The sequence below is a fragment of the Physcomitrium patens genome, chromosome 15 (assembly GCF_059467195.1).
Source record: "Physcomitrium patens ecotype Gransden chromosome 15, ASM5946719v1, whole genome shotgun sequence".
In the NCBI taxonomy this organism is placed as follows: Eukaryota; Viridiplantae; Streptophyta; class Bryopsida; order Funariales; family Funariaceae; genus Physcomitrium; species Physcomitrium patens.
Genome location: NC_143424.1, coordinates 9,518,438 through 9,532,543, shown reverse-complemented (window position 1 = coordinate 9,532,543; position 14,106 = coordinate 9,518,438). Strand labels below are relative to the sequence as shown.

General features: G+C 43.0%; 2 protein-coding genes across 4 annotated transcripts; one reads left to right on the top strand and one right to left on the bottom strand.

Moving 5' to 3' along the window:
* Positions 1–6,321: 6,321 nt before the first annotated feature.
* Positions 6,322–10,318, top strand: LOC112292811 (uncharacterized). Of its 2 annotated transcripts, none has more exons than XM_024541645.3 (3): positions 6,322–6,910; positions 7,478–7,985; positions 8,324–10,318. In XM_024541645.3, exons 2-3 carry the CDS (start codon positions 7,700–7,702, stop codon positions 9,487–9,489), a joined length of 1,452 nt encoding a protein of 483 aa, XP_024397413.1. In that variant the 5' UTR covers positions 6,322–6,910; positions 7,478–7,699; the 3' UTR covers positions 9,490–10,318. The 2 variants fall into 2 exon arrangements, with proteins under 2 accessions (XP_024397413.1, XP_024397412.1); XM_024541644.3 differs by having other exon boundaries at positions 6,660–6,910; positions 7,670–7,985.
* Positions 10,319–11,545: 1,227 nt separating this feature from the next.
* On the bottom strand, positions 11,546–13,528 carry LOC112292076 (peroxidase 21). 2 transcript variants are annotated; one of them, XM_024540213.3, is made up of 5 exons: positions 13,468–13,528; positions 12,893–13,119; positions 12,598–12,786; positions 12,339–12,504; positions 11,546–12,186 (listed from the first exon to the last, which is right to left on the bottom strand). In XM_024540213.3, exons 2-5 carry the CDS (start codon positions 13,100–13,102, stop codon positions 11,780–11,782), a joined length of 972 nt encoding a protein of 323 aa, XP_024395981.1. In that variant the 5' UTR covers positions 13,103–13,119; positions 13,468–13,528; the 3' UTR covers positions 11,546–11,779. The 2 variants fall into 2 exon arrangements, with proteins under 2 accessions (XP_024395981.1, XP_024395980.1); XM_024540212.3 differs by having other exon boundaries at positions 12,893–13,528.
* Positions 13,529–14,106: the final 578 nt, after the last annotated feature.

Below are 14,106 nucleotides of genomic sequence, written 5' to 3'. Positions count from 1 at the left end.
TAGAGCCATTTAATGTTCATGTACAACTTGTCTACAAAATAAATGGCATCTACTTTATTTGATGAAAGGAGTATGTTGAGCTTATAAATCATTTGCCATGATTAATAATATTTTAGGTTCAAACAAAGAATAGAGAAGATTAGACATGGTTGGTAGTTCAGTTGGACTTTTATGTTTTTGCAATTTATGGCAATAACAATTATGGAAGTATGTTTTAGGTCGTCAACCTTGCTAATTACATTTATTCCTATAGATACTTTCAAGAATATTATTTGTCATACATCCATGCATACACTACAATACTAAAAATTTGAAAGAAGATTAAGTAATTTCTATATTAAACTTATCTATTAAGCAAGCTTTGTGTATATTGGCATTATTTTGTCAATTGACGTAAAAACTTTGGATGAGAATAATATGACTTTGATATGTTTTGAAATCAAGCAAGCAAAATATTTTTGCAAGATTTGTCTTTGGAGCCGTAGAGAAACTAATCCTAAGTACCAAGTTACTTTTGGTACTTGTCATAAAAAGGGTCATAATGCTCATATATGTAATTTTTGCCACCAATATAATTAGTATTTTTATAAAATATCATGATAGTTGGACTAGAATTACAATTACACTTTATAAGCACTAATATTACTCTACATTGTAACTTTGCTTAGAAATTTGTCTTATTTATATTTTTAATATTTTTTTGAATATCAAGCTTGGCATCCAAATATGCACACATACCTCTTGTTAAGAAGTGAGACCGTGTGCTCCCAAGAACAAAGTAAAATTTGTTATTGTAAAGATTTTGTTGAAATTTATAATTTGTCATTTGGATTTTTTCTAAAGCAATGTTGTAAGTTATAGTAATATTCATGTTTTTATCCATTGGATGAGTCACATTTCCTCTTAGAAGCATCATCTTGTTATGTTTGATAAAGTAGCAATTAGTCATGAAGATACCATTCAAGCTGTAAATCACATCAATCAATTCATTAGTAGTATTTGGGAGGTAGTAGTAATCTATTCATATACTTATAGAAGAAAATATTGATATTGCATCATTTTTGCATTGAAGACAATTTTCCACATTCTTTGCTAAGTTTATAATATTTGCAGGTCCACTGGGCTTGATGTTATAAATAAGCAGGTCCACTGGGCTTGATGTTGTAAATAAGCAGGTCCACTGGGCTTAATGTTGTGAATATAAAGGCTGGTCATGATGACATTGCTTATGCTATGTATTATGGATCCACCACCTTTGGCAATGAAGATTTGCATGTCGCATGCATCAATGATCTTGAAATTCATGATCATGAGCTTATTTTTTAGCTTAATGATCATACTTAACATAAAAATAATCCATATGCATTTTTTACATATAAGGGCATAGCACAATTGGGAGAAATTAATCACACAACATTACACCTTGTTATGATTATCATACTCCTTTCTGTATATAAGTTAGCCTCTAAAATGTTAGATTTGTTTGGTGTTGTCGTAGTATCCTGAGAGGTCTACTTCCCACACATTGTATGTTTATCATCTACTATAGAAAAGTTTTTGTATTATTTAACACAATGGAGTTTTTGCATTTTCTAAGATAAAAAAGCAATTTGAATGTAGAGAGGTATAGAGAAGAGCAGTAGCAAAGTGCTGTAGACAACTGGCACAACAATTTTCACTGTTTGCATCATCTTTGATGGCCCTTCATTAATGCCCTCTACCAATGGATAAAAAGAGTGTTCCCCTATATGTAGTTATTGTCAAATCCTTCCCTGATTTGAAAGTACTTTTGCATTTGTTCCCCTACATGTAAATTCCCCTTGAATAAATTGGGGTTTTGTCAACCTAGGGATTTCTCCATTTTGGATGGTCTTCTTGTCTTCCTTTTTACAGTGGTTTTGAGTGATGATGATAATACTGGGCATCATGAATGAAGGAACAGATATAGAGGGGGGAAACAGAAGAAAGTGAAGTAATAGAGCTGATGAATTACACAGCAACAGAATTATTGGATGAGAATGAGATGATCGTGTTACATTCTTAGCTAGCTACAGCCTCAGATGCAAGCAAAGAATACAGTGTAGTGGTATGATGTGAGCAGTGTTTATGTCATTTTCTAATCTCACAATCTGCATCTACCTCCTTGCTTTCTGTTCTTATATATATATATATACATATATAATGGTTTTATAAATAAATGTTTTGATAAGAATGGTGACACAGAAGTTATTTTTGTAGCTTCTTAGTTGAAATTGTCAATTGGCTGTAACAATGAAAGATGTGCCGGAATTGAATAAGCCACCCAGAAGAAATGCCATATAATAGAAGCAAAAAAAAAAAGAAAAAAAGAAAAGATAAAGATAAAGAAGCAGAGGGATAAAGCCTTAGAAACTGAATATTGTATTGTAATAACCCACAGCTAGGACAGATTCATGGTAAGCCTTATCCACAATCACATTCAAAGAAGTTGCATTTTGCCAAGTTCTTTCAATGTGTAGAAAGAAAGAAATGAAGGAGTGTATCAACATCTGCAGACTGAAAACATGAAGACAGGATGAAGTGGCAGACATTTTTTGCTTGCATCTGAGGCCCTTTCCAAAGCTTAGTTTTATGACACATGACATCATCAGCCATCTGTGCTGCCTTTCATTTGGCTTGTCAAATTCAGTAAGAGTGGGTAGTCTTGGACTTTTTATTTTTAAGTGTTGGGTTTTTCTATGACTTTGATGAAATAGTTACCTATCAAATACTTATTGTTATTATGATTATTATTATTGCTTGTGGAGCGTGAACAGCTTCATGATTATCAACTTTTTCCTACTGCCATAAATTGCATGAAGTGTTTTAGGATAATGTGAAATCCCACTGTATGTACGTACTGTGACTTTATTTATTTATTTTATTAAGTTTGACTTAACAGGATAAATGAATACATTGAATGGGACCCAAACAAATACAGAAATTAGTCAAAATGGTTGCATGTATTTGAATATATAAATAAACATGTACATGAACATGTTTTCACACATTCAAGCAGATTGTACGTATGTGTGTGTATAGAAAATAAGAACAAGTTGTCTTCAGAAGATTATGTAAATTAATTAAAATACTAAACATGGAACGCAATGAACTTTAAAATTGTTCACACTAAACTATGTCAACACTGAATACTTATTTGATTTTTTTTTTAGAATAAACTTTTAAACAGTGTTTCAATGTAACACACAATTGTTCTAGTTGCAATTAAGATTATTAATTCATACATTTGATGCCATATTCAATACCAAATATTATTAAAACTGTTTATATTATCTGAAAAAAGTTTGAAAACATGTAAGTTATATTTCATAATTTGGTCATCCACCTTGATAATCCAATCCTATGTTTTGATTTTAAATATGTATGCTTTGAATTTAATGGAAGTTCTAAATTCATTGAGCAAACATCTGACCTGTATCACCTAGTTTAGATTGGAAGTTTTAAAATTAATTAGACATGTGAAATGAAAAAAAATAGCTATTGCAGTTGTTTTTACTGATATCTTGAATCAAGACTTAGCATAATGTGCTCATTCTAATTCTTTACATGTAAATATATGGTGATTATTATTACCACCAATAGTAGTTACCATTCTACACAAGCAAATTGCAAAAGATGATAAAATTGTTTCCTTTAAATTAATAGTCATGTTGATAAATTAAACACAACATAGAAAATTCATGTTGGTTGCTAATCTCATTATCACCTGTAGATCAACGTCTATCTATATATGTATATATATATATATATATATAGGTACACACATACATATTCTTCAAACAACAATATCTAGTCTAAAAACACTCATGTTTAGCATAACAAGAAGACCCTTGTTTTAGAGCCAACTTCATTTAGACAGGAAACGAAAAGTATGAATAAAATATTTCTTAAAGCAGCCAAAGTCAATTGCTTTCCATAACAAACAAGCAAACCAAATTCCTTGTTGTATCAGATATTTTGATTCAAGATTATTTTTCTGTTCAGACAATGGATCCAATCCAGATAATTATATAAAGTTGGGTTTTGAAAGCTTTCTTTTTATGCTACCTGGCAGTTGTGCACCAACAATGCTTTTTGAACCCATTATAGTGTCTGAGCCCCAATCACTGACTTGGACTTTGTTGACATGATTGAGCAAAGTGGCACACAAATACAGTATATTAGTAATAATCCTTCAATTGCTCCAATTCATTCCAGAAGAATGATGGATACAACCAACAAGTGACACAACCTATGACAACATCCCACTCTCACTCATATCATCTGCATGAAATCATGCCTATGCCTTGATGGGAAAAATGAGAGTAAAATTAATTTTTTTACAGTGGCAGGAAAGGTTAAGATATCAAAGAGATTTCTGTCTATTAGTTTTGTTAAGTAGGGTAGGGAAGAAAAGAAATTCTAATGTTCATCCAATACCACATATCCTTCCGCCCACAAGATTTGCATGGAGTTGCTCATCATTTCAAATGGAATCCCTGCTTGGGAATTTGGTTGATTATTTTATGGGTACCAGGAACTTTCATACAGAGCCGAAAGCATATTGCTTTTAATACCCGCATCACGCAGATTCGGCTGACAGATGGCACAAAACCAACAGCCAAATCCATTTCGAGAACCTATCCCCATAATGAATGAGTATAGATACATACATGTTTATGTAGATATGTATAGAAAAGTTGAGGAAAAGGAGAAAAATCTTCCTTTGGCAATTGTGGGTTCCTTTCGTAATTCCGCGGTCAGTTACAGATCTGCGATTCAGTTACAGGAAAAAACATTATAAAACTTAAGGTCTTTGTGGCTGTATCGTTGTGATCCTTGGCCACGGATCACAACGATACAGCCACAAAGACGGCAATGTCGCTCACAAGCTCAGTCCTGTGTTGGATTTAGTATTTTAAACAGAAGCTTAACAAAGTTATTTTTTTGTTTACTATATACATATAATTTTCTTCTTCGTTCGGTGTGGTAATCTCATTACACTGGGTTTTCCACTAAAGTCCGGCAGGTAAAATGCTGCGGGGTTTCAATAGAAGCATGTGATATCAAGCAACAACTCATCCGACGCCATAATGGAAAGGACTGCAAAGGACACAAATTGGAGGGGGGGATGAGTGGAATGAAGTAAGATAACGCCATCAAGATCCTTCTTATGAAAAGAAACAAGAGAGAGATGTAAAAGGAAAAGTATCGGAGAGGTCTCGTGGACCGTCATCCTGACGCGCAATCGACAAATACAGGGATACGGTATTTCTCAGCCTTTATAAGAACCGTAATGGCACCCAATAATAAGGCGTAGGTAATGGCAGACATGAGAAGTATATGGACTGGGTATGGAAGTGGAGGTACACAGGCAGACAAAGAAACAAGAGGAACGGATGAGGTGGCAAGGGAAGAGAAAATGGGAATATGGACTGATCACCAGGACACACAATGGGAAGAGGGAGCCAGCGGCGACAGGGGATGAAGGAGCAGCAGCATCATTAGCAGGGGAGCGATGCCATTGAAGGGGGCGGGGGAGAGAGTAAAACAGAGGATCAGCCTTTGGGACAGACAGATTCTTACGACCTCTGGGAGAGGCCATGCGGGTACAGGTACCGTGCCAGGATCCGCATTGATTCTTCTTCCGGCAATCGCTCCTGGCTAGCCAGTGGAGGAGTGGGGGATGGGGTGATACCGACCGACCTGACGGTGAGACTGCAGCTTAACTGGGTAAGGCTGACGAGCAGGCCCGGGTGTGTCGCTACACGGCAGTGGTGTCGCGACGAGGCGAGCCATCGTGAGCGGCCACGCTTACCTCGGCTCAGCTTGCCATCCTTTTTCCGGGCGGATGGGATCAGCAGCGGCGCTGCTGCAGGATTCAGAGACGTAACCTTGGCAGTGGAGCTCGGTGGAGTCGGGTTTAGATCGCTAAGCTGATTGGGTGATTGGGTGATTGATTGATTTTCAAAAAACATTTGGGAAAAAGAATAATAAATTTTTAGCCTTCCCTTGGAGACGGTGGAGGAAGTAGCAAGGGCTAGTGCTTTACCGTGGTGGTGGGGGCGGTGGGGGGGGGGGTAGGGAGGGAGGGTGTTGACCGGTGGCGAGGCGACGCTGGTCATGGTAGTAGTGCGTGGAATTGGGAGCTGGATGTGATTCGGTTCGTTACGTATCTAGGAGGATCTGGTCGCGTTGTCTGGTGTGTCGGGGCAACGGGCAGGAGGATCCAGGTGGAGAGGAAGACGGGCGGTTTCTGATCTTGAGCATTTTCCGGAGGAAGTTTGTTTTCCTGGGGGCGGGGTTGGAACGCTGGCACGGGGTCAGGGGCGTGATTTGGGGTTCTCGGAACAGAGGAGTAGCTGGAATGTGCGGCGGGAGCGAGCAGGAGTTATGGGGAGGAGTTGAATTGTGTTGCACGAGAGCTGGGTGTGCAAGGGCGGAGCTTGACCTGCTCCTTGGTGCTGACTTGCCACTCGCGAGAAAATCCTTTCAAGCTTCGAGGGGTTTTGTGGGAGTGGAAGTCCTGCTGTAGAGGACGCAGGATTTGGCCCATTGTTGGTAAGAGAGGGAGAAGATTTGGACGAGTTGGTTGAAGATTGGGCACGTGAAGAACGTTTGGGTCGTTGGAGAGAAGTCTGACGAATTTGAGAGGGAGAGATTGTGGTAGACCGAGGTGCTGAAGCGCGGCGGCGGCGGCGGCAAGTTGGCGACGGAGTCCAGACAACGTCCGGGGAGTGCGTTCTGGCGGGGTTGGTTCGATCATGTTGCTGAAACCGACATGGCGGAGGGTTGGGGAGGACGGTGGCGTTCAGTGCCCTCCCAGCCGCTCGTCGCGTTAGGGAGTACGTGCGGGTTTGGAGAAGAGATCCGGTGCACGCGTTCACAGGAGGTACGAGATCTGGTGTCTTGCGCAGAAAATTCCTAGAACGAAACACAGAGAGCATAGTGTTTGGGGTTTGTCCCTTGGAAACGAGTGGAATAGGATCCACGCTAGGGTGTGAGGCAGAAGTCATCCTATGCTCGTCGCCTGTGCTGCGAAGCCGTAACGGGCCACACTGGGACGTGCTCGGTGTGATGCCATTCTTTCTCGCCCCGGTTGCTGTGGGCTTGAATGGGCGCATCGTGCTCAGTACGTTTGAGGGAGAGGCCATTGCTCGAGTGAGAGTAGGAGGTGATCCGAGGTTAGTGTGGCAGCGTTTCAGCTTTGGACAAGGCGTTCCGGGGGCGAGCGCCTGGGTGCGAGCTGTAGGAGGAATGGAGATACCGAAAGGGTGGATTAGACGTGGTAGGTGGAGTGTGTAATTGTGGGGGTCACTCGCACTTGAGTTCGTTGTGGGGATGGGGTTTGTCTCCCAATTAATCTCGAACGAGGACGGGAGGAAGAGTAGGAGAGTGGAAGGATTCGGCAGTAATAGACAGTGCGTCAATCAGTTGTTTACAATGGTTGTGGTTGCAGTAAATTTAGGAGGCGATGGGCCACTGACGCAACACGACCCCACGAGATGCTGATGGCGGTGATTACTTGCATTAAGGTTCCCGGCAAATTTTGAGGATTTGTTAAGGTGTGGCGGTCAAGTGAGCGAGTGGCGTTTCGACCCTAGAGCATTTCGATTTGGACTAAGGCGGTGTGTTGTCCTGGGGACGGCAGTGGGTGAGGGGGAGAAGAATTTGTGGCTTCATGCATGCGTGCGAGAGACGGAGGGTAGTGGACATGACGATGAAGGATGGCGACCATGTGGTGGAGTGGAACCCTGGGTTGCCCACTGGAGAAGAACTGAACCCCACATCCAAGTCCTTGATATCCCTTGTTCTGGCATCTGGCTTGAGCATGAAGCCAGAGCCGCTGAAGACGGCGGCCGACGTGAGTGGAGAGTCGCGTGCCAGTTTTCTTGACTCGCAGGTCCAGAGATTCAGTCCGATGTCGTTCGAGGCACTACCGCTGTTCAAAGAACGCAAAGATGCAGGTAACGCGAAAGTCCATTCGTGAATGGGGTATGAGCGTGTGAGCTTACCTCGCGGTGTGTGTGGGATGGGATTTGCAAGCGTGAGAGCTGGCGATTGAGGTTGTGATGTTATCTGGGAAGCGGTGACATTGTGCATGTGCAGAATTTTTTGGGGTAGTTTCTAGATGTTATGATTAATGTGTTGTTCGTCGTGTTGGAAGTAATGGTGGTGGTGTAGATGTGGGCGGGAGGGAATGTCGGACGTGGCCACTGCTGAAGAGTTTGCGTGTTGTTGTTTCCGTGCGGTGCGTGGGTCCAGATGCCTGAGCAATGGTGTGGGTGGGTTGAATTTCGTGCAGGGAGTTTTGTTTGCGCATCGGAGGTTCGAGACGATGGAGGCGGACGAGGAGATGGACACGTGGGAGGGAGAGGTGGGAGCATTGCCACAGGCGAAGGGCGTAGTGATGCGAGAGGGGAGGTTCGAGGTGAGACCCGAGGGGCCGAGGAACCCGAAATAGAAGCGGAAGTAGAAGTAGGGCTAGGACTAGGACTAGGAAGCGGAGGCGGTGGCAGAGACAACGACAGAGCTACGGTTGCTGAGAAACAGAACTGCTGCTCGCATAGTGCAAGTTATTCCCATGGTCACGGTGGACACCCGATGCCGACCGTTTTCAGGGGCGGAAGCGATGGCACGAGTCACCAGCCGAGCGAGGGGAGGTCTGAGCACAGTTCTGGTCTTCCTTTCATGATGAACGGTTTGCCAGCTTATGGCTCGCCGTATGAGAGAAGGCCGGATAGTTCGTCGTACGGTGGGAGAGGGGACGATAGTAGCAAGGGTGGTGGTTGTGCGAAAAACGCTCGAAAGCTGGCGGATTCGGATTTTGAGGATACGGATTCAGGAGGGGGACCGGTGAACAGCAACGAGGAGACAAACGCGCGGACGTTGAAGAGACCCCGGTTGGTGTGGACTCCTCAGTTGCACAAGCGGTTTGTGGACGCGGTGGGGCACTTGGGCATCAAGAACGCAGTGCCGAAGACGATCATGCAGTTAATGAACGTGGAAGGGTTGACGAGGGAGAACGTGGCGTCGCACTTGCAGAAGTATCGGTTGTACCTGAAGAGAATGCAGGGTTTGTCGTCTGACGGACCACCTGCAAATGATCAGCTGTTCTCGTCAACTCCACTACCTCCGAATCTGGGCCTGCATTACATGGCAAACCAGCGCGAGGATGTTGGTGGTCCGTCGTTTCCGCCGGCGACCGTCCCCCCTATGCCGTACAAAGGCGTGGGGGGAGGGCCTCTGGGGCCGGCCCATTTCAGTGTGTACGACCGTATGCCATATGGGGTTGTGAACAGGGGGTTCCTGCAGCGTCCACCAATGAAGGACCGAACGGAACACATATCTGAAAGCGAGAATGGGAATCACCAGAGTGTGCTTAGCCAGAACCATCACAGCTATATGGAGAAGCGAGCGAACTCTCCTGAGAAGCGGCTGCTGTCGTTGTTTCCCACAAGCTCCAGATGAGGGGTTTAGGTGCGAAATGGAAAGCGGCATGGTGTTTGGAAAGTTTCTTCTTTTTTCCTTCTTTTTTCAATCATCTCCCAAGGTACGCAAGAAGTGGCAAGCTGCTTGGTACGTGTGGAGGCTCTGTTGGAAGAGCAAAGCGGGAAACGAGTCGTTTGAGGTGCAGAAGATGAAGGGCTCTGGGGTTGCGTGAGAGATGCGGCGAGAGCGAATCATTCTAGCATTGTGATAAGACGGAGCCGCGAAGTTGGTTATGGTGTGTACCAGACTTGGCATGAGGGTTTTCGAAGTGAAGCTGCAGGTTGGAGACATGATGAGTGTGCAAGGTGGTACAGACCTGGGATCCAGCAATGATGCTTGACAGGTGAGGTGGACGATTTACAGCCCTTCGTGTCTATGCGCTACAATGCATAAGCGCCAGCAGCTTCCCGATGTTGTAGCAAGCGATCATTTCCCCAAAGATCCGGTTTCGGTGGACTTATCTTCACCGTCCGGTATGAGTTGGAGCTGGTCGTGCAGTGCAGGTGTCTCTCAAGAGAAGAAATGTTGCTGATGCGAGTCCTCGTATTCGGTGATGGCAGAATGGGCAATAGGAGCTAGGGTTTATCTGAGTTTGTGAAGTGGTGCTTCAAGTAATTTAGGATGGCTCAGGGTTGCATTTGCTACATTCCGAGTTGGTACTTTCAGACTCTTGTACAATGATTGATGTCTATAGTACGAATTCGTCATCTGCTGCTATTGTTGTAGATGATATGAGGATTTTATTGGAGTGAAATCGTATTCTCATTTGTACTTGAGGATTTTTTAATGCATCAGTATGGTTGTGTGATGTGATGTGCTTTGCTTTGTGATTTATTTGAGTGTTATGGATTTCTCAGTTCTGATATCAGAACACAACAAGTTGATAAAGTTGTATGCTTCTGTTCTCTGCCAGCTTACATGATTCTTTGTGCTCTTTTTCATTTGTTTATTTATTTTTTCAAACATAGCTTGTGATGCTATTGTTTGTTTTTTGAAGCATGTTCGTCATTGTGTAAGATGCTGTCATGGTCTGCTCAGCATTTGTTTTATTACTTGTTCCTTTCGGGTTATTTTCAGATGATATTGCTTGCTAGGTGTTCTGACAAAAGTGTTGACTTTTAGATTGATCCCGTTTTGCGAACAGTTTTGTTGGTGTGATTGTTCTTTAACGGTGGACTAGAAACTGTGCTCCTGTAATGGATTGACTTTTACCATTTCTGTAAAGTGCTTATGTTTTTGTTACATAATTTTCCCTCCAGGTTAAATGGGTTTATTTGTTACCTTGAAATTTAATCTCTGTAGCAGTCTTACTGTGGTATGTGACTGAAGAAAATTCGATGTATGATGTATTTGTCCACTGACTCATCAAGAGCTTTGTAAAATGCATGTGATGATTTTCTAAGTTATGTTAGCTCACTTAAATCCCTTGCAAGTTTCATGGCTGGTGGGATGTCGATACGTTGGCCTAAAGTTGAGCAGACTGGAAGCTTTCTAGGTTGTGTATAGGTGAGATCAGTAATTTGCAAAGCTATGAACCAAGTCACATGTATGCCAGTTATGTGCCCAGTAATTCTTTAGCTCTCGTCCAGACGGTAGATAGTCTCGGTGATGTTTCCAGCACCAATTAGTTTGTTTCTTGTGGTTTGATTTTAGTGTGTAAAGCCTTGAGGTGCAAGTAAGGCGGGTGATAACTGCGTCAATGATACGGTCAAGTGACTCAGACCGACGGCGGAATCTTCTGCATTGAAATACTGTGAATCTCCTGCCAATCGGTCTGCAGACGTTTCTTATTCACCACCGCGCGGGTTCGCCTGGCGACTTGATTCGCTGAGGTGCAGTTTTGTCCTGATGTTGCACAACTTAGTATTTGGCATGGTGTTATTTATTTAATTTTGTGCTGGTATGTTTGTTTTTTCCGAAGCATCCAAATTCGGCTGACTGATGTAATCGACAGTGTTGAATTATGTGGACATTATCACGCAATGTGAAGTAATGCCTGACACGCTCCAGATAAAACGTTTGACAGTGTTGATCATTTCAACGAAGTAGAATTTTCTCTAAATTGGTTTATGGCATAGATTAGAATGTATATACATTTATTTCTTTTCTGCTTAGGAAAGCAATCTTTCTGCATGTAAGAGGTCGAAGACGAATATAGCGAGGTTGCTACTGCTGGAGAATACACAATATGTTATAATGGAGCAAGAACGCCCATTGGACTCTGCTGCCATGTGAAAGCAAGCATATATATCGTACATATCTAATTAACTTACAGAGTGTAAGAACAATGCTTTCGGACCTCCCCTTGAGTACCTGTCAGAGGATTATGTTCACTCAACTTGGTGAAAGCCGTTGCGAAGTTCTTGTGCCACAAAGCGTTGTCCTTGGCGTACTCCACTACGAATAGCTTCGTTCTCGAGTCCCAAGCAATCTCAGAATCTATGTGCAGCAAGCCTTGATTAGCCATCAGATTGACGTAGTAATGGTTATCAAACGCCATAGGCGATTGCTCGTCGTTGCGAAAGTATGTGAAGTGCACCGGCTCTGCCCCTGTTTTCTGCTGAGGGCATCGGTATTTGAGCATGCTTGCGAACACGGGGTCCATCTTAGGGTCAACGGTGGGGTAGATCCTCTCTTCGAAGGAGACGCAATGCGCTCTTCCGATCGTGTGGGCACCTGTTCAATAACAAGCCGTAAACCCTAGACGTTCAGTGCCATTGAGTCTAATGCAGCTACATAACGATTTTCAAAAGCCAATGAGAGAATAGATCTTGTGGATTGGCAGTGCCATAAGAACGACTTCCAAATGAAAGCACAAAAGCATTTACCTAGAAGAGCAACAGTCTCTTCGGTATTGATTCCCATTTTGCTGAAATAGTCCAGGACGAAAGACACGTTGCTTTGAGGTGTGGGTATGCCAGTGTCAGCTACCGACTTTAGACTGACACGAGAATCTTTCCGTCCAGTTTTCAATTTGATTGCAGGCCCTCCCAGCTGCAAAGCAAAACAAAATAGATGAATGAGATGAGTACAGGAATATATGTAGACAATCTGAAGCTATCCTCAGAATATGAAGACTTGGCTCACCACTTGGGCTCCTGCGGCACCTCCAAGGGCGAGGACATCCGCACACGAGACCACCCCAGGGCAACTATCTTCGACAGCCTTCTTGATATTGTTAATCCACTTCCCGTTTCGCATTCCGACTTGCGAGTGTGATTCCTTTTCAGCGGGCACACCTTTGCTAGACTCGAGCAGGACGGATGCATCGCAGCTCTGTGAATGCCAAGTACACATCGTTTAATTCATGGAATAATGAGGTTGCATTCATATAATCAGACGTTGCACCAAATTTGAAGTTAGGCGCAGAAAGGAATCTTACATCGAAGCAATCATGAAAGACGTAACGAATCAAGGAAGTCGCGATGTTGCCCTTCTTCTCGTAAAGCTTGTACACAGTGTCGTGGATGATTTTCTCAGCATTGGGACAAGAGTTCGCGTAATAATCGTACACAAGACCTTCGGATTCCACCTTCAGAACTGTCGCTAAAAGGCAGAAAAGTGCAATCAGAAGAGCAGCCAGCCTATCCATAGTTTCAGTTCCTTCTCCTGAAGACACATGCATGTCAACAAAAAAAATTAAACGATTTCAAAAGAAACAGAATTCTTGCAGTAGATGATCACAAAGTTAGAAAGGACTCTTCGAAGCGACTTCCCTTCGTCGGCTCATCAAGACATCAAACTAGTACAATGAATCATGTATTTGTAATCCTTGCGGACTGAACAGTCGTAACTGCCCAGTCAGTGAAGTAATGGTTGTTGAAACGGACGGACTCTTCCCTTCGACTCTACGATTTAGTGAAGAAGCTGCTCGGCAATGAATAGCAGCTCAGATAATGCAATGAAACGTGTGCCCATGAAAGTCAGCAATTGCCAGTTGATCTATATCTCATCTACCTGGTTGAGAAAGGGGAGTTTCCCCCCGTCGTTGCAGAAAGTGCACAACTTATACAATACAGTGAAAGGAAGTAGTTCGAAGACTTGGGAGTGTGGTCGTTATGTGTATCCTGGAGTGGAGGGCTCTGGAAGTGAAGACAAGAATAGAATCAATCTCAGCATGCCGAAAGTGTGCTTCAGCCGAAGCCCGATGCTCCATCCATAAAGTAGATGACAAGGAGGTACATGCACACCTTGTTGCCCTGACATCGTCAGTACTGATTGCTTGCTCGGAAATTAATGCCCTCGCTTCTTATCAACAGAACCTCTGGATTCCAGGTCAAATCTGCACCAATACAGAAAATATGGGTCCTCCTAACACATAGGTAATTTAAGGAATAAATGAAAAATCGTGCCACAAACAATGTTCACTCGAGTATTAAGAGGCAAACGGAACTTCGTTGGTGAAATACAGGCTTACAGCTCATTGCACTGACATTACTACAATAGTGGTAATTCAATGTCTATCGAGTGGGTCTCAGACTCAGTTATTAGTCGTGAAGATGAGTACAAGATTACTGAACCAAGGGAATACATTTCCTATTTTTTAGTAATAGAGTAGCATATTCAGATGACAGGTAGAAAAAAGGTTGATTGTAA